At 37.6% G+C, this 21365-nt stretch overlaps 1 protein-coding gene across 1 annotated transcript in view; it reads left to right on the top strand.

Annotated features, from left to right (window-relative positions):
• Nucleotides 1-21365, top strand: part of ZNF804B (zinc finger protein 804B) — a 513593-nt gene that overhangs the window by 419482 nt on the left and 72746 nt on the right. The window contains exon 2 of the mRNA XM_029233928.1: nt 11494-11637. Coding sequence (XP_029089761.1) covers nt 11494-11637 — 144 coding nt within the window. The remainder of the gene's footprint in view (nt 1-11493; nt 11638-21365) is intronic.

Here is a 21365-nt window from a genome sequence, read left to right as displayed (position 1 = left end):
TCTTCCAGGTCACTTATCCGTTCTTCTGCCTCAGTTATTCTGCTATTGATCCCATCTAGAGTATTTTTCATTACATTTATTGTGTTGTTCATCATTGTTTGTTTCATCTTTAGTTCTTCTAGGTCCTTGTTAAATGTTTCTTGCATTTTGTCTATTCTATTTCCAAGATTCTGGATCATCTTTACTATCAGTATTCTGAATTCTTTTTCAGGTAGACTGCCTATTTCCTCTTCATTTGTTAGGTCTGGTGGGTTTTTATCTTGCTCCTTCATCTGCTGCGTGTTTTTCTGTCTTCTCATTTTGCTTATCTTACTGTGTTTGGGGTCTCCTTTTTGCAGGCTGCAGGTTCGTAGTTCCCATTGTTTTTGGTGTGTGTCCCCAGTGTGTAAGGTTGGTTCAGTGGGTTGTGTAGGCTTCCTGGTGGAGGGGACTAGTGCCTGTGTTCTGGTGGATGAGGCTGGATCTTGTCTTTCTGGTGGGCAGTTCCATGTCTGGTGGTGTGTTTTGTGGTGTCTGTGGACTTATTATGATTTTAGGCAGCCTCTCTGCCAATGGGTGAGGTTGTGTTCCTGTCTTGCTAGTTGTTTGGCATAGGATGTCCAGCACTGTAGCTTGCTGGTCGTTGAGTGAAGCTGGGGGCTGGTGTTGAGATGGAGATCTCTGGGAGATTTTCGCCGTTTGATATTATGTGGAGCTGGGAGGTCTCTTGTGGACCAGTGTCCTGAAGTTGGCTCTCCCACCTCAGAGGCACAGCACTGACTCCTGGCTGCAGCACCAAGAGCCTTTCATCCACACGGCTCAGAATAAAAGGGAGATAAAGTAGAAAGAAAGAATTAGTAGAAGTAGAAAGAAAGAAAGAAAGAAAGTAAAGAAAGAAAGGAGGGAGGGAGGGAGGGAGGAAGGAAGCAAGGAGGGAAGGAAGGAAAAAAGAAAGAAAGAAGATAAAGTAAAATAAAATAAAGTAAGATAAAATATAATAAATTTATTAAAATAAAATATAATTATTAAGAGGAAAAGGAAAAAAAAAAAAAACAACGGACGGATAGAACCCTAGGACAAATGGTGGAAGCAAAGCTATACAGAGAAAATCTCACACAGAAGCATACACATACACACTCACAAAAAGAGGAAAAGGGGAAAAAAATCATAAATCTTGCTCTCAAAGTCCACCTCCTTATTTTGGGATGATTCGTTGTCTATTCATGTATTCCACAGATGCAGGGTACATCGAGTTGATTGTGGAGCTTTAATCCGCTGCTTCTGAGGCTGCTGGGAGAGATTTCCCTTTCTCTTCTTTGTTCTCACAGGTGCCAGGGGCTCAGCTTTGGATTTGGCCCCGCCTCTGCGTGCAGGTCGCTGGAGGGCGTCTGTTCTTTGCTCAGACAGGACAGGGTTAAAGGAGCTGCTGATGCGGGGGCTCTGGCTCACTCAGGCCGGGGGGCGGAGGGGAAGGGAGGGGCATGGAGTGCTGGGCGGGCCTGCGGCAGCAGAGGCCAGCATGACGTTGCACCAGCCTGAGGCGCGTTGTGCGTTCTCCCGGGGGAGTTGTCTCTGGATCCCAGGACCCTGGCAGTGGCGGGCTGCACAGGCTCCCCGGAAGCGGGTGTGGATAGTAACCTGTGCTCGCACACAGGATTCTTGGTGGTGGCAGCAGCAGCCTTAGCGTCTCATGCCCGTCTGTGGGGTGCGCGGTGTTAGCCACGGATCGCGCCTGTCTCTGGAGCTCCTTTAAGCAGCGCTCTGAATCCCCTCTCCTCACGCACCAGGAAAGAAAGAACGAAGAAAAAGTCTCTTGCCTCTTCGGCAGGTCCAGACTTTTCCCCGGACTCCTTCGCGGCCAGCCGTGGCGCACTAACCCCCTGCAGGCTATGTTCACCCCGCCAGCCAACCCCAGTCCTCTCCCTGCGCTCTCACCAAAGCCCGAGCCTCAGCTCCCAGCCCCGCCCACCCTGGCGGGTAAGCAGACAAGCCTCTCGGGCCGGTGAGTGCTGGTCGGCCCTGATCCTCTGTGCGGGAATCTCTCCGCTTTGCCCTCCGCACCCCTGTTGCTGCGCTCTCCTCCGCGTCTCCGAAGCTTCCCCCTCCGCCACCCGCAGTCTCCACCTGCGAAGGGGCTCCCTAGTGTGTGGAAACCTTTCCTCTTTCACGGCTCCCTCCCACTGGTGCAGGTCCCGTCCCTATCTTTTTGTCTCTGTTTATTCTTTTTTCTTTTGCCCTACCCGGGTACGTGAGGAGTTTCTTGCCTTTTGGGAGGTCTGAGGTCTTCTGCCAGCGTTCAGTAGGTGTTCTGTAGGAGTTGTTCCTCGTGTGGATGTATTTCTGGTGTATCTGTGGGGAGGAAGGTGATCTCCGCATCTTACTCTTCCACCATCTTCCCAGAAGCCCAGAGCCCCACGTTTTGTACATCATTTCATGATCTTGAAATGAATGTAATGTAGTTTATAGCATTTCCTTTAGCCCTTGTGAATGCCTTCCTCTCAAAGAAAACTAGCATTTTAATAGATTTCCTTTACTTTGACACATTTTCCCAGCTTGAAGTTAATATTTCAAGATTTGAGACACAAAGCTTCTGTATAGCATACTTCTTTCACAATTGCTAGTTTTCTCTAAGTTTGAAAGTAAATTACCTATTAGAATTTCAATAGATAGAACCCTGGAGCAGCCAGTTTGAAATAATGAAGTGCCTTTGTGAGCACAATCACTTTTTAAACATCTCTGGTTATAGAACAAGTAAACCAAATGTAGCAGACTTTTTAATCCAACAAGATAGCAAATGTTCAGAAAAAACAGAAAGAATGTCCTTGGAGTTTTGTCATTTTTCTGGTTTGTGTGTCCTTTTTTAAAAGCAAAGACTTTGGCTTTATACTATTTTAGCACATCATTTTAGGAGTTTCTAGGCCTGTTTTAGCACATGTAGAACAGAAACACGGCTTTTTAGAATTGTACAGATGAATTCCAGAGCAACCTGAGAAGGCCTTAGAACAGGAAGTGACTTAACAATCACCTGAATCTTTTTGAGGGGAACATATTTGCCATTAATTCCCATGCAAAAGTGAAACAATGTCTAGGTCAGCATCTATTAATGACAGTTTCTCCCCTAGATAGCTGTTACAGATGTTGAATTTTTAAAAAATGGTTTGTAATTCAGCAGGTGTCACTAGCAACTTTCCAGAAAACTTAGTTACCTGACATTTTTTATTGATTTCTCCTATATTAGAAAATGAAATGTCAGACACTATTAATTGCATTTTTAAAATAAGTAGTTACAGCAGGGGTAATGGGTAAATGAAAGTACTTCCTGTCTAATGCACAATAGATGTATTCATTTAAATGTATTCAATTTAGATGAATGCAATATGTCTGTATTCATTACAGTTATACATATCTGTGGGCTGAATTGATGGAGTGGTAATTACTACCTTTATAAATGGGACACTATTGTCAGTCTGGGGGATGAAAACTCATTTTCTTATCATATTTTACACACCCACAGCATAGACTCATTCTAAAATCTTTCTTTCAAATATAGAAATTTTACCCGTGAATTTCCAGTGGATCTAACGATTATAAATATGGTCTGTCAGTAGTCCTGCTTTTCTCAAGGATTGCTGAGGGTTGTTCTCTCTCATGGAAAATGACAGAACGGAATTGGGGATCTCAAGATCTCTCCATACAAAGGAGCCCTCCTTGTCATCTGGCCCCACCCCTGGAGCTCAGCCATGTACATTACATAACATGGATTAGATTATTTCTATGTCATGCATTGCTTTTCTTTGAGTTCAATGAAGGTAGGAGTATAAAAATGTAATTTCGTTGTACACTTTTATTTTCTAAATACTAGACTATCTTTTAAGAGTATTTTTAGGTTCATAGCAATATAGATCAGGAAATACAAAGAGTTCCTGTATACTCTCCCCTAATTTTATATATAGTTTCCCTTATTATTAACATTTTATATTAGTGTGGTGGGTGAGTGTGTTACAATTGATGAACTGAAATTGATGTGTTATTATTAGTTGAAGTCTATATTCCACCTTAGGGTTCACTCTTTGAAGTGTACAAGTGTATGGGTTTTAACATCACCATACTCATTTCAGGTTTTCCAGTTCTCTCCCCTTTAGCACAATAACTAAACAGGAAAAAGGTCAGAAAGAAATTAAATGTATTCATTCCTTCACTCACTACATTTATTCATTCATGAATTCATTAATGGACGTTTGTTGGGCATGAACTCTAGGCCAAGGACTGCTATTTAATGGATTCGACCTTGTCCTTGACCCTGGGTAAATTTACATATATTTTCATGTACTCTCTTTTTCTCTCCCACCCAAAAATATTGCCTGTTTTTACTGGTGAGGGCTGGGATGTTCTGTGTAAGAGACTGGTAGTCCTTGCATCTTGATGGGCTCATACTACACGGTGTCCAGTAAATCTCATTGGTTTACATGTATTTTACTGTTTCATTAGTTGTTAAAAGTACTCTGAAAACCAATCCATAACCTTTATGAACTTGTGCAATGCAGCATCTGTATCCCATTGGTAAGCAATATGGAAATTATATGTGCGCCTTTTTTCCTTTATGGCAGACATGCGTAGTTAGGTAATAAAGCAATAGCTACTGTTATGATTATTTTAGGGTACACCTGGGACTGCATTATATACTTATGTGTTTTTCTGGTAGAGGAACTGTATATTAATTTATGCTGAGGAAGATGAAGTTGGTGGTGTAGAATACTGATGAACAATGGTTCTAACAGATATGCATGTGTTTTTCAAAAATAACCTCTGTTCAAATGCAGCCAATTGGGAATCTTCTCCAAAATAAGCAGTTATACAAGCAAACTTTAAATATTTAATTGTTGCTTCATGAACAGAAATGAAATCATCACTCTGGCATCTTGCCAGTAAGTCAGAACTTCATCATTCTTTCCAAATTAGAAACGATGCTGAGATGTTCCCAAAGCATGCCACCCAGTGATAAGTTCACATATTTAATGTGGTTGTATTCATCTTCTCATCTGGGCAGCTTGAATGAATCACTAATAAGAGGGGAAAAGCTCTTTTTCAAATCCAGGAAGTGGCTGACATTATACCTACCTGGGCATTGCTGGAAAGGTCTAACTTTGGTTGTGTCCAGTTCAAGTCTGGTAAACCAACACTTGATTCTCAACAAATTTTAAGGAGAACTATTGATTATGGTAAGACAGGAGGAGCATTGGAAATCAATAATCTATAGTTCTGATTGTGAATCTGTATGCAGTTACCACCCTCTATTACTTTAGGCTAATTCTTCAGTAAGCTACTTAGACATCAGAATCCGTATTTTTTTAAAAGATTGTTCCAAAAGTTCCATATGTTTAGAATCATACTCATCTGTTTATTCTGCCATCATTTCAGCAGTTTAATTCCCCATGATATAATTCATTTACAGTGAGCCAAGCTATCTGTTACTTAGTGGGAAAAGCATTCTCTGGTTTTTATTCATTAATTTAACTTATTCAACAAATACTTACTGAGTTTCTTCTAAGTAACAGGTAACATGCTAGATGCTAGAGAATGCAAAGACCATATAAAAGAAGCCCGTCACATCTTGAGGGAAATCAATATTAGTAATATTAATGTTAATTAAGGGCATCCAGTGCTCTCTTGACTGTGTGTGGGATTTCTAAACAGTCCAAAAGTTAAAAACAAATTGTGAGTGCTTCCCTGGTGGAGCCGTGGTTGAGAGTCCGCCTGCCGATGCAGGGGACACGGGTTCGTGCCCCGGTCCGGGAAGATCCCACATGCCGCCGAGCGGCTGGGCCCGTGAGCCATGGCCGCTGAGCCTGCGCGTCCGGAGCCTGTGCTCCGCAACGGGAGAGGCCACCGCAGTGAGAGACCCGTGTACCGCAAAAAAAAAAAAAAAACCCTAAAGGAAAACAACAAATTGTGAGATAAAAACATCTGAAAATCATATTTATGGAAACCAAATTTGATTTTACTATCAGGGATTGTGCTTTCATATGAGACGGTGGGTTGAAGAGGATAAGGATTCCTATGACTTGCTTAAATTTTCATCAGAAAATGAAAGTTGCTTTATAGACTCATAAGAGAATGGTATTATTTTTTTTTTAAATTTAGTGTCATATGGATACAACGATACCCATACATATAATACAAAGACACATACACACAAAATATCCAAACATCAAGTACCTACTTTTAGCATACACTGTACTAAATGCTTCCATGAAACTGATCTCATTTTATACTCACAACAATCCTTCAAGCTACCCACTACTCCCTTTAATTTATCCTGAGAAAACTGAAAATTTAAAGTTTAAACTGCTGTAAGAAAGAGGCTGAGATTCAATTTAGTCAGTCTTCAAGCACTATTTTTTTTCTCTATCACAAAAATAAAATAAATACATGAAGAAACCCCTCTAAATCAAGTTTCCCATTACCCAATCTATTACAAAGGTGCAAGGGGACAATGGGGACCAAAAGAGATTTTTTAAATCAGCGACAGCCACTTGATCAAAGGAGGAGAAGAATTCACTATCTTTGAGACGGGATTTTATCTGGGGCCCGTGTAACAGAACAGGTTAGAGAATATTAGAATTCTTAAAGCAATCTCTTACACATAACAGTGAAAGGTCAAATGTGAACTTTCATGCAAAGAATGTGAATTCAGTTCTCAAAGCTCCGAGCTGGTATTGCCATCAGGGAGATACGAAGAACAGCAATTGATTTCTTCTCTTTCTTTTCAATAATCAAGGCACATATTCACAACCAGCAGAACAGGACTACCACCTTGTATTTTCCTAGCGCCCATCTCTCAGCTTCAAGAGCTTTATAGATTTTTAAAATTATAATTAGTCCTCTTACTCTCTCTGGGAGCAAGGGGCTCTGTATCATTCCAAATCTACCAAAACAGTTAGCAGAGACAGCTCAGAATTATGCAGCATCTGGATAAAGGCTAATTAGGGCAGCCATGAGCCTGGTGATTAATAGCTCTGAAGACAGGCAGATCTGAGTCTGAATCCAGTCTCTGCTCTTCAACATTGAGTGAGTTTCTAGATGTGTTTGTGCCTTGTCTTCCATGTCTTTATATGGGATAATAAGAGGTGATACTTAGTAAAGTCGTTGTGAAGATTGAGTTAACAAACATGAAGTGCTTGGCAGATTTCTATTTTACAAAGAGAGAGCAATGGATTTTAGTGTGTAAGCATCATTACAATAATAAAAATAATTTGGTAGCAGCAAACATACATATTTCTAACTAAACACATTACTGTAGTCAGAATACTTGCCACTTTACAGACACACTTGTTATATGCATGAATGTAAAATTCTTAGTGTGAAAAAGTATATTTACTCTCTTTGCACCCAAAATATTAATTATGAAAAGTAATTAATTACTATGGAATTCTTACTGAACTGCAACATAATTGCCCACTGGCAATGCCTAATGTTTTAAAAATGACTTATTAAGATAACTCATTCAATTTATAATTCATTTTCAACATTTAATGGATCATTGAGAATGCTTAACAAGAAGTTTTCTTTTATTTCATAAATGTTATTTTTTCTATTAAACAAGCTTCCGAAGTCTCCTCTTCTAGGCAAACTGTGAGAAGGGAAATTTGTATGACTAGCAAATCAATGATACAGCTATACATCAAATGTTATATGTCTAATGTTATTATTATGAATTTTATTCACTTTTAATTTTAAAAATTTACTGATACTGAGAATAGGTGGCTATTTACTCCTTTCATGTTTACTCCATATCTCAATATATTTAGAGACTAATTATTTCAGAGAGTAAATCTCACCTTAATTTGCCTTCAAAGCTGTTTGACCAGTAAAAGTATCTTGTCATTAAACAAAAAGGCAAGAAATGCTGAGAACTTACAGCGTATCTAATGCTATGTGTGAAGAAGAGAGAGAGAGAAAAAATCTGACTTCTTCTTCAAATTATTCTTAACTAGTATGAACTAGGTAAATTCTATAACAACTTATGATTATCACTGTATTGCAGTTTATAGTGTTTACCTGTTCATATGTAATTATCCCATGCTAGACTGTAAAACTCTGAGGTAGAGACCTAGTAAGAAACTGACGATTACAGGTTGCTTAACAAGAGGTTCTTGACTAAACCTTTAAGTGCTTGATAATAGTGGGATGAATGTGTGGTTAAATGAACGGATGAATGATTGAGTAGATGGGGCAGCGTGATACAATGGAAATTGCGCCCCTGCTTTACTGTTAGCTGATTTTATTCAAATCATGAAATTGCTAAACACCAGTTGCCTGTTCTGCTAAATGGTAGAATTAGATAGACTCCATGATTCCTCCCCTGCTAGTCTGAGACCTTATCCTCCAGCCTCCTGGCACATAGAGATGGGCCAACTCAGCTCCATCTCCACAGGTAGTCCAGTTTGAACACTTCAGAGCAGGTCTACCTTATGCTGAGTAATACCATGGACCACTAAGTTATAGTTCTTTTACTAAAAGTCAGCTCAAGCTCTAATCTCAGTTTTCAAGTTTTGCCAAAAATCCTTAAGGATTTTTGTTTTTCTTTTCCTCTATGATTCCTCTATCCTTACCCAACTCTTGGCTTGTAGTCTCCTTTGCCTTTTATTTCTACTCTCAGGCCTCAGTTTCCCCAGTCACTGCTGTTGGGTTTATGCTTTGAGGGACACACTGGATTGTGAACTCTGTATGTTTTGCTCATGGCATTTATATCCCACCTGTGCATCCTTCCTCTCTTAATAAGGGGACTAGGATATGCTGTGGGGATATCATTTGTCCCTTATAGGGAAGAGAAACGGGTATATCAGCACTATTTCCCGTCAAGAAAAATGAAGCAAGAAACAGGGCATGTAATTTAGTCTGATGGCTTTGTAAAATGTAAACATTTGTAGGAGATGGTATATGACTAAAATGTTGGTAGAACTCTCATAACATTTTTCATTGAGAGTCATATATTATAATATCATAATTAAAGGGTGTTTTAGAGATAAAAAATGTTTAGATATAGATGCCAAGAGTAACTGGAAAAGCTCCACCCCTGACCATTGAGCTATTGTCACAAAATCCTCTCCAAAATCTGGAATAATTAGAAAGCACATTTTTAACTACAGATTCACCCTGAATTCTCAGTCGCCACCCCTACTCCACTCCCAGTGAACATAGCTGAGGCAGAGTTGCTCAATATCCAAGGCACATGGCCAGTTTTCTGAGGCTGTTGTTCCTGGCTCATCATAAAGTAAGAAGAACTATGGGTAAACCAAAGTCGTCCCTGTTCCAATCCAATCCCTGCAATTATACTGAGAAAGGGCATAACAAATTTCTAGTGAGAAAGACTGGATGAAAAATAATGGTTTCCCCTGATTCTAAGTGTACTGCATCAAAAGATATGCTCTACCTCAATGCTCTACTGCTCCCTTAGTTATCAAGTGACTATATTATCTCCATTCGTTGAGTAACTGGGTTTTTGTCTTGAAATCGGTATCCACATTCTCATTACTGGATACATCCTGTCACGTAGCTTTTATTTGCCTCATTAGCCTAGAATGTAACCACATTTCTACGTCAACTCTCTTAGATAGGCAATCCAGATATTTTGTCTAGTTTGATCTTTGTTAATGTTACTCATGTCTTTCCTGCTTCTTGCCATGTGTTTTAGACACTTACATTTGGGCTTGAATCATTATGTTCCATGTCTGAATTAATTGCCCCATCACTTCTCCCAACCCTGTAGAATCTGCCTAAATTCCCTGTGTTTGCTTTCTTGTCTGGGTAGTGATAGCCCTATGATTTAGATTTATGGCCTAAGTTCTTTTTATAGAAGGTTAGTCATTTTGGAGAAACAAAGCTGAAATCCATTCTTTATTTTGTTCACCCATTCTTTATGCATATTTATTTGGTATCCTCTAAGTGCCAGTCATTCTTTTATTTAGGCCTTGGGATAATAGAGAAGAACTTGCAGAATGGTAGGAGGCATGAATATGTAAGCCAGCATTATCTATTAATTTATGTAATGCATATTAAATAAGCACCTATTCTGGGCTAGACAATACGTTTGGCACCGTGGACACAAAAATGAATAAAACGGTTCCTGCCTTCAAAAGATTTATGGGAGCCATAGACATGAAAACAAATCTTTTAATATCATGTGGCATGTCTGCTAATAGAATTAAAGAGGGTAACATGGGAGCATGGATTGATATAAATGACACTGATGAGGTAGGAAGGAGCTTGTATGGTATATTAAGGGGCTTGGCCTTAAAGGGAGATGGTAAAGCACAGCTGTTTACTAACAAAGGAGGTAGGCATTGGTTATTTGAATTCAAATCCTTTCTGCACTTGGTAACTCAGTGACCACAAGTGTGTGATCTCTCTGAGTGCTGGTTGATGCATCTGTAAAATGTAGATTAAAATAGAACTTATTTTTGTAGGGTCGTTGTGAGGAACAAATGAGATAATTCACATACGTAACCTAATACCTGGCACATTGTTTATGCTCAATAAGCATTTGTCACTATTATTCTATAGGCAATGAGAGAATTCAGGAGGATTTTAAGCAGGAGGATGATATGGCCAAAATTCTGTTTGAGATAGAGCATAGTCAAAATTGTAAATGTAATAATTTTGAAAACTGTGCCGTACACTCATTGGCAATGTCTAGCAGGAGCTGATGCTTGTGGGAGAAGCTTAGGCTGGAGTTAGAGATTAAGGATAAATAAGGCTCTAACTATAGTATGGATGGGGTCACCCAGGGAGAGTGTGTAGAGTGGATAATTCAGTTGGCCGAAGATGGAATTGTGTGGAATCCAAAAAATGTAAGGGGTAATGTCAAAGAAAGAAATGTCCATGAAAAGGACAAAGTAGGAATGATCGTAGATGTGTTTAGTAATAACATAATGGAGGCTTTCTCCTCCTTGAAATGTCATGGAAAATGATTCCCAGAGGGCGCAAAGAGCTGGGTATTGGGAAAGGAGTAGAAGCTCACCAATTTAATAAGGTGGGAAAGGCACTGTGTGCAGAGAGAATAGTAAGTCCCAACACGTGATCTCAGGGAGGCTAAACGTGAGCAGTAGGTGAACAATACAAAACAATGCAATCAGTGCGCCAATAAAATATTGTCGTGGAGAGGTCTTACAGTGTTTCAGATAGGCCATTAGATAGGCAGAGGAAATGGGGATGAGTATTCCATTTAGGTGAGTCAGCAGAACCACACCTGGAAGTGGGTGGCAAGAAGAAGAATGAGTAATGACCATACTGCAGCTGAGGGCTCCTTTATGATAAGTCATTATGTGTTTATTGATAACTTAGGGATAAGGCTAAGCTGAAAGTTGCTTCCACAGTGCCATGAATTTCTGAAATGTAATGTGACTAACCATATTCTTTTAGTCACAGTAAAATTAAATACCAACTTGATTAATATGAGATCTGATTATGCTATTAGAGAGAAATGTAACCAACATTTTTGCCTTTTTTTTTAAGGATTTTCCAGAAAAGGAGAAGTCCACAGCAAAGGCCCTGGAAGATGTAAAGGCAAACTTTTACTGTGAATTATGTGACAAGCAGTACCACAAACACCAGGAGTTTGACAATCATATTAATTCTTATGATCATGCTCATAAGCAGGTAAGTCGAAGTGGGAAATAGCCTTCATATTCCTGGGTTTATACCTTCAGAACACAATATATGCAACTGGCCTTATTTATCCTTGTCTAAGATGCTGAGGTAAAACCATTTTATACCTTTTTTTTCTTGAAGGTTGTGTTTTCTGTTTAAATATTGGGTGAAATACTTTTTCCTAGAAGGAATGTAAAACTGTAGGTTAACTTACAGATGATCCAAAGGTAGATTGACATTTATTTTAGAGTTATGTATGTGGGGGAACCAGGACCCATTAAAAATAGGGCCAGATTCAAAACCACCTAGCTACTTAGTGGCAGAACTAGAACACTGGACGAGTACTAGGACAGAATCTATCAGAGTTCTTTCAAGAGTTCCAAGGTATAGGGAATACTAAGTCTTTGGGGAAAAAATTCTCAGTATAAGGTTACATTTTCCCAAGAGTACCCTCTTAGGAGGGTCAAAGTGATTACTTAATAAATGAACCATTGCAAACAAAGAAAATCTTGACAAAGGCAAAGTTGAGGGGTAATGGCAGGTATAAACACCTCACATTTCATTTTCTTTTTCTACACATGGAAGCTAAGATCCTCTATTTCTATCTGTCTGTGAAAGAGGAGGTTATTGTTCTCATCTGTTAAATTTTATCCTTGCTGCATGAGGTATGAGAATACTAGCCCTTTAGGAATTAGGAGTGTTAAATACCACTAAGAAAGAAATTCCACATAGCCAGAGGATTATTGCTAAGAGCTGAAACGGTGCACACTCCTAATATCTTTGAATATATGGGTAACTCTCGTACATTCTAGACCTAGAATATTTATTCAGAGTGAACAGCAATAAAGGTTTTGACTAGCATCACTAATATTTATTGAGCACATATAAAATATATGGCTTTGGGAGATGCAAGACATAATTTCTAACTTTAAAGATGCAGCGTGCATATATAATTGACTGGATGTCTCTGACAAGAGCAAGAACAATGGGATGAATTGTTTAGGACTATGATTCCCAAATCTTAGTGTGCATAGTCATCACTTCGGAACCTGTTAATAATGCAGATTTCCAGATTCTCCTTTAGATATTCTAATTCAATAGTTCTAAGATGGAGCACAGGAGCTTGTATTTTGAAATGACACAAAATAGAATTTTTCAATCATAAATAAAAATGAACTATGTGGCTACTATCCAACTCCAATAGCAATCAGTCTTGTTTCATTTATAGCACCACCACTCACTTCCCCACCCCTGCTACCACCGTGCATTATTTTGAAGCAAATTCCAAACATTGTACCATTTCATCTGAAAGTATTTCAGGATGAATAATGATGCTTAAACAACATAGCCATCATCATACCTAAAAATTAACAGTATCTTGGTATCAGTGGGTGGTCTTGTTTTCTCATTTGTCTAATAAATGATTTATAAATTTGGGTTTGTTGAAATGAGGATCCAAACCTATCATCACACTTTTGGTTGACACATCTTTAAGTTTCTTTTAATATATATTTAAACTGTGGGTTTTTCACTCCCTCTTTAAATTTTACTCCTTGCAATTTATTTGTTGAAAAACTGTATTGTTTCACAAATTTGAGATTTTACTGAATACAACCCAGTGTTGTCTTTGCACGTTTTCTGTCTTCTATATTTCCTTTAAACTTGTTGTTACAGATAAAATCTGGTCAAATGCAGGTTAACATTTTTTTCTTGGTAAAAATATATTAGAGGGTGTGTTGTGTCTTTCCATAAGGAGGTGTATGATGTCTAGTTTTCTTTCTTTTTATGACTTGAAGTTTGATCAGTGGGTTCAGATACTATTGCCTTGATCCATCCATCATTAAGTACCCCACCAACCTTTTTCCACTAATAGTTCTTATATCCATAGATGATCATTTGCTTAAACCTATTACTTCATTTGGAGTTGTAAAATGATGATTCTAATTCTATCATCCTTTTGTCATTTATTAGATAGACTATGTCTATAACGGCAAACTTCCCAAAAGTATCACCTAACGTGAATTTTATGTAGGAGTGCTTCAGGCTGCATATTAAAAAAAAGTCACTCTGGAGATTCAGAGAAATAAGTGACCACAGAATGTCTCAGGGGATAGTGACATTTGACCTGTGCTTTAAGTGTGCATGTGTAAATGTTGGAAAAGAGGCTCAAGATGGGATGGAATTCTTGAAAGTGGAAACACAAGGAACTAAGGTGAGGAAATGGAGGGGTATGAGGCCTCTTTTGAAAACAGTAGAAAGTATTGGACTACCGGAGGGTGAATTCTCCACACTAGCTCTGCATTCTACAGTCTGCCTTTCACTCTGCAATTCTGCCTCATCAATTTCCCTTTTTATCACTTTCTTCAATCTTATTTCCATTGGCTTTCCAACATGTTGATAAAACTACCTTTCCTCAATCTTTATATTCCATCTATTTGCCCATTTCTGTCTTTCTTTAGGCTTACTAACACTCTAAGATTCCTAGGCATACTCGTTGTTCAAAGAGTGGTTGAGTTTCCACTATGTGCTACTGTGCTGGCTGTTGAAAGTGGACAAATTTAATCGCTAATTTCAGGGAGCCTGTAATCTGACTGGGGAACCTGTAATCTACCTAATCAATCTGTAAAATACATTGATTTAAATATTGTAGAATTTGTATATCTAGGATACTAAGAGAACATATAAAAATTATTTAAGAATGAAAAGATGACAGGTGAGCTAGAAGTCCTAAAGAATGAATTATAAGTTAGCTATGTTAGCCAAGAATGGAAAGTCCATTATGGTAGAAAACCTATATCAAGGCATGGGAACCTGTATCAAGTATAACCCAGAGAAGCTGCAAAAGATTCACTGTGATCACTAAAGTCACCATCAGTCTCTTGGAGAGCTCTTTAAAAATCTTTGAAACTGTCCCTCATTCCTCCCATTCTTCTCTTGCAATAGACCTTGTTCTCATTCTTCCTTTTGCATTCTCTTTTCACCATTCATGTTTAATATCACTCCTGATTTTTTGCTAGGGCCTTCTAACTGGACTCCTTGCCTCCAGTGTTTTCCCTTCTCCACACCAACCTATCCATTTTCAGCCAGATTGATCCTCCCGAACGACCATATTTATTCTATCACTCCCCTCCTTGGAAAGCGTCAATGGCTGCTGGCTGACTTTTTTAAAAATCTGAATTACTTAGTCTGTCATTCAAAATGTCCACAGTTTGGCTCGGGCATCCATTTCCAGATTTATCTCCTGCAACCCCAGAATTTCCTTATAGTTTCTTAAAAGATTCATTATGCTTTCCCACCTGCTCTTATTGGCTCATAATCTTCCCTCTGTCTGGGATGCCTGGGGGCTGTATTTCAACATATACTTCAGTAGATTTAATACATAGACTGACAACTTATATCCAGATATAAAAAAAGCTGAGATCTCATGCTAAGCTGATTTAACAGCATTTTCCAAATTCCTTTTGATCAACACATTCATATTGTACAGAATTTTGTACATGCTGCCCACTTTGGGAAACATTGAAATAATTAAATTTGCCATAGACCTCATAAAACTGCTTTCTTAGATAAATGTTGAAATACTTCCATCTAAAGATTTATTTGGGCCCAAAATATTTTGAAAATTACCTGAATTCTAAATGAAGCTGAGTTTACAATTTGCCTTTTAAATGAAACTGAATTTTAGGTACAAGAAATAGGAAATATGCACTAAAGTAAAATATGCAAAATCTTTTTTTTTTTTCTCCCAAATCCCAAAGCTAAATATTTCTACTTGGTTCTTGCTGGGGATTTGGATGAGAGTATTTTCTGGCCTAAGTAATATGAACAGCTGCCTTAATTTTATTTTCCATGTGGATTCAGAGTAAATATCTGGCCTCTTGTGCTGAACTTCCAACAATATGGTCTTTTGGTACACTTAGAAGTGAATCCAAATTCACATGGAATTAATTCTATTACTCATTAATAGAATAGTTTAGAACTAGAAACAGGGTAATCTGAATTACCTCTCTACCTCCTCTCATTTATAATTACTCAGGATCCTTCATTTTAATAAGTGATTTCTAAAGCTTTTGTGTTACCTTGTATCTAAATTGCAGTCCTATGTGTTTATTTTATTGCAAAGCTTATATTATTTACAGATTTATTGTAATTCTAGAGAAGTAAGCTAATATATAACTTTAAATAATAAAGTAAAATAATCTGGGATTCATAGCTTTAAAGCTTTAAAGTAATTCCATTGGATATTTAATAATGTTTTCTATAATTTAATAAAAATTGAGATGTGTTTCTTGTAGAAAAAGCTGATTTTTTTCTGTTTCTTCAACAAGGAAAAATTGAATTGCCAGTTTTGACAGCCACATTCTATACCTAACTCATGTTTTTGGAAATAACTCGATTGTTTTAGCTATTGCCTTGAACTTTTAAAAATTCTGTGTAAATGTTGAGCATTATTACTAAAGCAATTTGAACATGTATACAAATTACAATAAAGAGAGTTGTATTGGATAAAGAGAGTACTGTAACTATTAATATAGCTAACATGTCAGTAACAATTAATTACTCCTGAGACTACCAAGTCATAATCCCTTTCTTGGGACTGTTAGCCGCTAATGCATAATATTGAAACAAATAATACACATCCTCACAAGCAGCACAAGTCTCTCCTGCCCCAGAGACATACTGGCTCATCTCAGCTTAGAAAAAACAAATGAACCGGATCCCCATACAATTAACCCATAAAAATACCTTCAATAATAAAAAACAAATCCACTTTCAGATCCTCCACATGTGACACTTAATCCTCCTAATCTTCGTTTGCTTCGCAATAGAATTTATTTTCACTCTGGAGGAGCGGTTCACTTCTCAAGCCTGGATTTGAACTCCAACTGATTCATTCTTAAAATGTTATTTTGGATTCTCCCCATCTCTACCTGCTCAAGATAAAATAAACAAAACAGAATTATCTTTTGTCATCTTGACGCCAAAGGGAAAAGACTCCCAAAGCTGATAATTGAATTTAATCCAGTTATTCTTGCTTTGTTCCTACAATTTGATTTATATTTTATCCAAAGACTGCCCAATGATACATTTCAGCATAGTATATTTAAGCTACTAGTCATCTTAATGTGGCAACAGGATTTAAAAGTATAGTTAATTTGTAGGCTTGGCAAGATTGAAGAAGAAATATAGACTAGAGTGTCTAGAATGAACACTGAGAACCATAAATGTTGGTAAAATAGAATAATACTTATTTCCTGCTGTATTTTGTATTCTATAAACCCAGGTTTCTGGCAGCTTTTATATTTCTATATCTGCGCCACCACCCTCCCCCAAGAATTACCCAGCAGTAATTGGAAACTCTATTAGCAAAGAAGTACAAAAGAACCAAAACTGATCTTAGCTTCTGAATCATAATTCACCTCTTCTAAAATACTGCTTTCACCCTGGCTAAGAGACCTTTTGATCTCAAGGTGAGCTCCCAACTGAAAAATAAATTTAAAATATATGTTCTTGTTCTTTCTGTTTTTCAGATGTGCTAAGTGATTTCCTGCCTTAGTGTGTTTGCCATATCTCTTTCTTCCAGAGCTGTTTTTTCAGATGACTTTCAACTTTCTGATTCCTCTTTTCATTTGTGTCTTAGCTCAATGTCATCTCTTCTGTAGGATCTTTCCTTTGCATTCTAACTCAAGTTAGAATGTTGCCACTTCTCCAAATAATACCCTATTGGCACTGTCAGTGGTGGTTGGAGTCAGCCTACACTGGCTCTCCAGAGCCAACTGTTTAATATTCAAAAAATTTGTGAGCTGGTTCTTAAACCACTGGTAGATTGAAATCAGCCGTGGTGGGAGATCCACACACACTACAAATAGCGCTTTATATGTTTCATTTGATTTTTCCAGAGTTGATATACCAGCACACCATACTGACCCTGCTACTCTGTCCTTTGTCAATATATTCTACCATCATTGACTAATCACTTCTTTTTTCCCTTATTGAGATATAATTGACATATATCACCATGTAGGTTTCAGGTTACAGCATGATGATTTTTTAATTTACCATTTTAATTGTTTAAAAATGTACAATTCAGTGATTTTTGGCATATTCCCAATTTATTTACATATATCATGAAGTGATAATTATGGTAGGTGTTGAGTTATTTGTTTTTGTACTGAGTTGTATGAGTTCTTTATATATTTTAGATATTAACCCCTTATCAGATATATAACGATAATATTTTTCCCCTTTCATAGGTTATCTTTTCACTTTGTTGCTGGTTGGGATTACTACTTGGGCACTGTAGGTCTGAACTCAGTCTGCCAAGATCCAAGTGTCGTTAAGACCCCTCACCCCAATTCTCTGTCCCCGTGGTTGAGCCCTGAAGATTCCCTTGCAATCTGGGGCAAGATCAGAGTAGGGGCTCCCACAAAGTGACCCACAATGCTGGGGGTAGGGATTGGTTGTCCACCCTGGGTTTTCTTTGCTCATTGGAGAAACTGGAGGCTGAAGGGAGACCTCTCCATGTGATGCTGCACTGGCCTGGGGGAGGGACAATGCAATCAATGTGTAACTTCTTCTCTCACCTTCTGATTTAGTGTCTTGGTCTCTGTGGTGCAAGGGGTGCTTTAGCCTCACCCCTGTGTTGTAGGATTTTCTCAGTGATGTCTTATTCTTGAATAGTTATTAGTTGTTCTTCTCCTGAGGGGGGAACAAAGTCAGCAATCCCCTATGTCACCATCTTGGTGATGTCACTCCTTAATCACTTCTTGGGTAGTTAGAGTGAATACTATAATGAGGAAAATTAGCTCTCTAATCCCAAGTTCTTTGTAATTATTGAGCAAAGGCTGTCATGAAAACACATTTTTATAATTTAAGAAAATACTTGAGCCCATATTAATGCTGAAGTAGTGTTCCACTTGAAGAATTTTAGACTTTACTCTATGGGAAATTGCTAGTCTTCATGGGCTTTTAAGCAAGCAAATGATATTATCAGATTTGTGATTTAGAAGAAAAAACCTAGAAGCGGTTTAAGGGTTGGAACACAAGGAAGAGAGCTTGGCTCTGCCGTCAGATGGGAGCCTAAGAGCCCAAGAGATATGACTGAAATATTTACAGCAGTGAAAAGGAGAGGAAAGGAGAGGGGTACATTCAGAAGACTGTCAATGACTTACAACATATGAACACATGGTCTACCTCACTTGTAATCATATAAATACAAACTTGAAGAGTTTTTCAAAAAAATGGTGTCAAATATGAAAAAAGAATACTACCCAGTGTTGACAAGATGTGAGATAATAGATACGGTTAAACATTGCTTGTGGGGATATAAATTGTCTCAATTTTTTGATGTTCAGCTTTGGATTACTTATCAAAGACTTAAAATGTGAATTTTTCCTAGAACAATTCCATCTGGCATGTATTCTAGAAAAATAATCACATTAATTCCAAAGATTTAGACATGAAGATATTTAAAATAGAAAAACACCAGAAGCAATCTAAACATACAATGAAAATAAAGTGGCTAAATTATGATGCACATAAACTGAAATACTGTGTAAAAGTTAAATCACATTTTGGATCTATATATCTATATATATATATATATATTTTTTTTTTTTTTTTGCGGTACGCAGGCCTCTCACTGCTGTGGCCTCTCCCGTTGCGGAGCACAGGCTCCGGACGCGCAGGCTCAGCAGCCATGGCTCACAGGCCCAGCACTCCATGGCATGTGGGATCTTCCTGGACCGGGGCATGAACCCGCATCCCCTGCATCGGCAGGCAGATTCTCAACCACTGTGCCACCAGGGAAGCCCTGGATCTATATTTTATACAAAATTAATTCTTAAAAGGAATGCTTAGATACTTGTTTATATTAAAAATTAAGGAATATATAAGTATGGAACATTAAGTAATAGCATTTAATTACCATTTGGTCCATATCTTTTTAGATAAGTTTCTAAATACTTATTATCAAGTCATAAACTCTTGTATAAAACATAAACATAAAATGTGATTATACTATACACATTATTCTGCCTTCATATGTTTTCACTTATATCTTGTCAGTCCATAGGGATTTGTATTTTATTGTGTTAAGTCAGTGATCAGAATTTATGTGACTGTGACTTGTAGATTTTTTTTTATGTGACCCTCATAAGGTACTGTGATTACTTTATAATTATATTTTCTTTCTTGTATACCTATTATTTCCTGGAGTTAGAAACTACCTTATTTTTGTATTTGCTCAATTTTTTAAAACCACTGCCTATTTCTAATTCATCTCTGAACTATTTACCATACATAAGAAAAAAGTCTGATTCAAACATCAAATTCAAAACATCAGATAAATGAAATAATAGATCAGTCCTTGTCCAGCCCCTCCCTCTTCTGGTGAAGTCCTGGGTCTTTCTGCTCCAGTGTTACCCGGTTGCCTTCCAGACCTGCTGCACAGCTGTTCTTTTAGGACTTCTCTTTATCATCATCCTATGAATGCTTTTGTTTCTCTCTTAGGCTGTAGTCCTTGTTTCCTTGATCTCATGATTTCCTATGTCTTATTTTATTCCTCCTTTTGGTGGAACCTATTTTCCCAAAGCTTCCTAAGGAAGAATACACACAAGGTAAAATTTGGGAGCCCTTGTCTGCCAGTAAATATAAATGCGTTTATTCTATGCTCACATTTTATTTATTTTTCAACTGGGTTTTAGCCTTTAGTGTTGCTGTTGAAAAGTTATATGTCATTTTGGCTCTTAATCCTTCTTTTCAGAAACTTTTAGACTTTCCTCTTCATCGTTTCATTTTATAACGATGAAACGTTATAAAAAGAATTGAGGACAGTCTCAGAGACCTCTGGGACAAAATTAAATGCACCAACATTTGAATTATAGGGGTCCCAGAAGAAGAGAAAAACAAAGGGTCTGAGAAAATATTTGAAGAGATTATAATTGAAAATATCCCTAATACGGGAAAGGAAATAGTCAATCAAGTCCAGGAAACACAGAGAGTCCCATACAGGATAAATCCAAGTAGAAACACGCCAAGACACATATTAATCAAACTGTCAAAAATTAGACAAAGAAAAAATATTAAAAGCAGCAGGGGAAAAGCAACAAAAAAATGTACAAGGGAATCCCCATAATGTTAACAGCTGATCTTTCAGCAGAAATTCTGAAGGAGAGAAGGAAGTGGCATGACATATTTAAAAGGATGAAAGGGAAAAAACTACAACCAAGATTACTCAACAGGGGTCGCATTAGGATTCAATGGAGAATAAAATCTTTACAGACAAGCAAAAGCTAACAGAATTCAGCACCACCAAACCAGCTTTACAACAAATGCTAAAGGAACTTCTCTAGGCAGAAAACACAAGAGAAGGAAAAGACCTACAATAAAAAACCCTATGAAACTATGAAAATGAAACTATGAAAATGAAATGAAACTATGAAAATGGTAATCGGAACATACATATTGATAATTACCTTAAATGTAAATGGATTAAATGCTCTAACCAAAAGGCACAGACTGGCTGAATGGATACAACAACAAGACCCATATATATGCTGTCTACAAGAGACCCACTTTATACCTAGGGACACATACAGACTGAAAGTGAGGGGGTGGAAAAAGATATTCCATGCAAATGGATATCAACAGAAAGCTGGAGTAGCAAAACTCATATCAGACAAAACAGACTTCAAAATAAAGACTATTACAAGGGACAAAGAAGAACACTACATAAT

This window comes from Monodon monoceros, unplaced genomic scaffold, assembly GCF_005190385.1.
Source record: "Monodon monoceros isolate NGI ecotype Baffin Bay Population unplaced genomic scaffold, NGI_Narwhal_1 Super_Scaffold_2, whole genome shotgun sequence".
NCBI lineage: Eukaryota > Metazoa > Chordata > Mammalia > Artiodactyla > Monodontidae > Monodon > Monodon monoceros.
The sequence above is the reverse complement of the archived record's forward strand: the minus strand, read 5'-3'. Positions and strand labels throughout refer to the sequence as shown.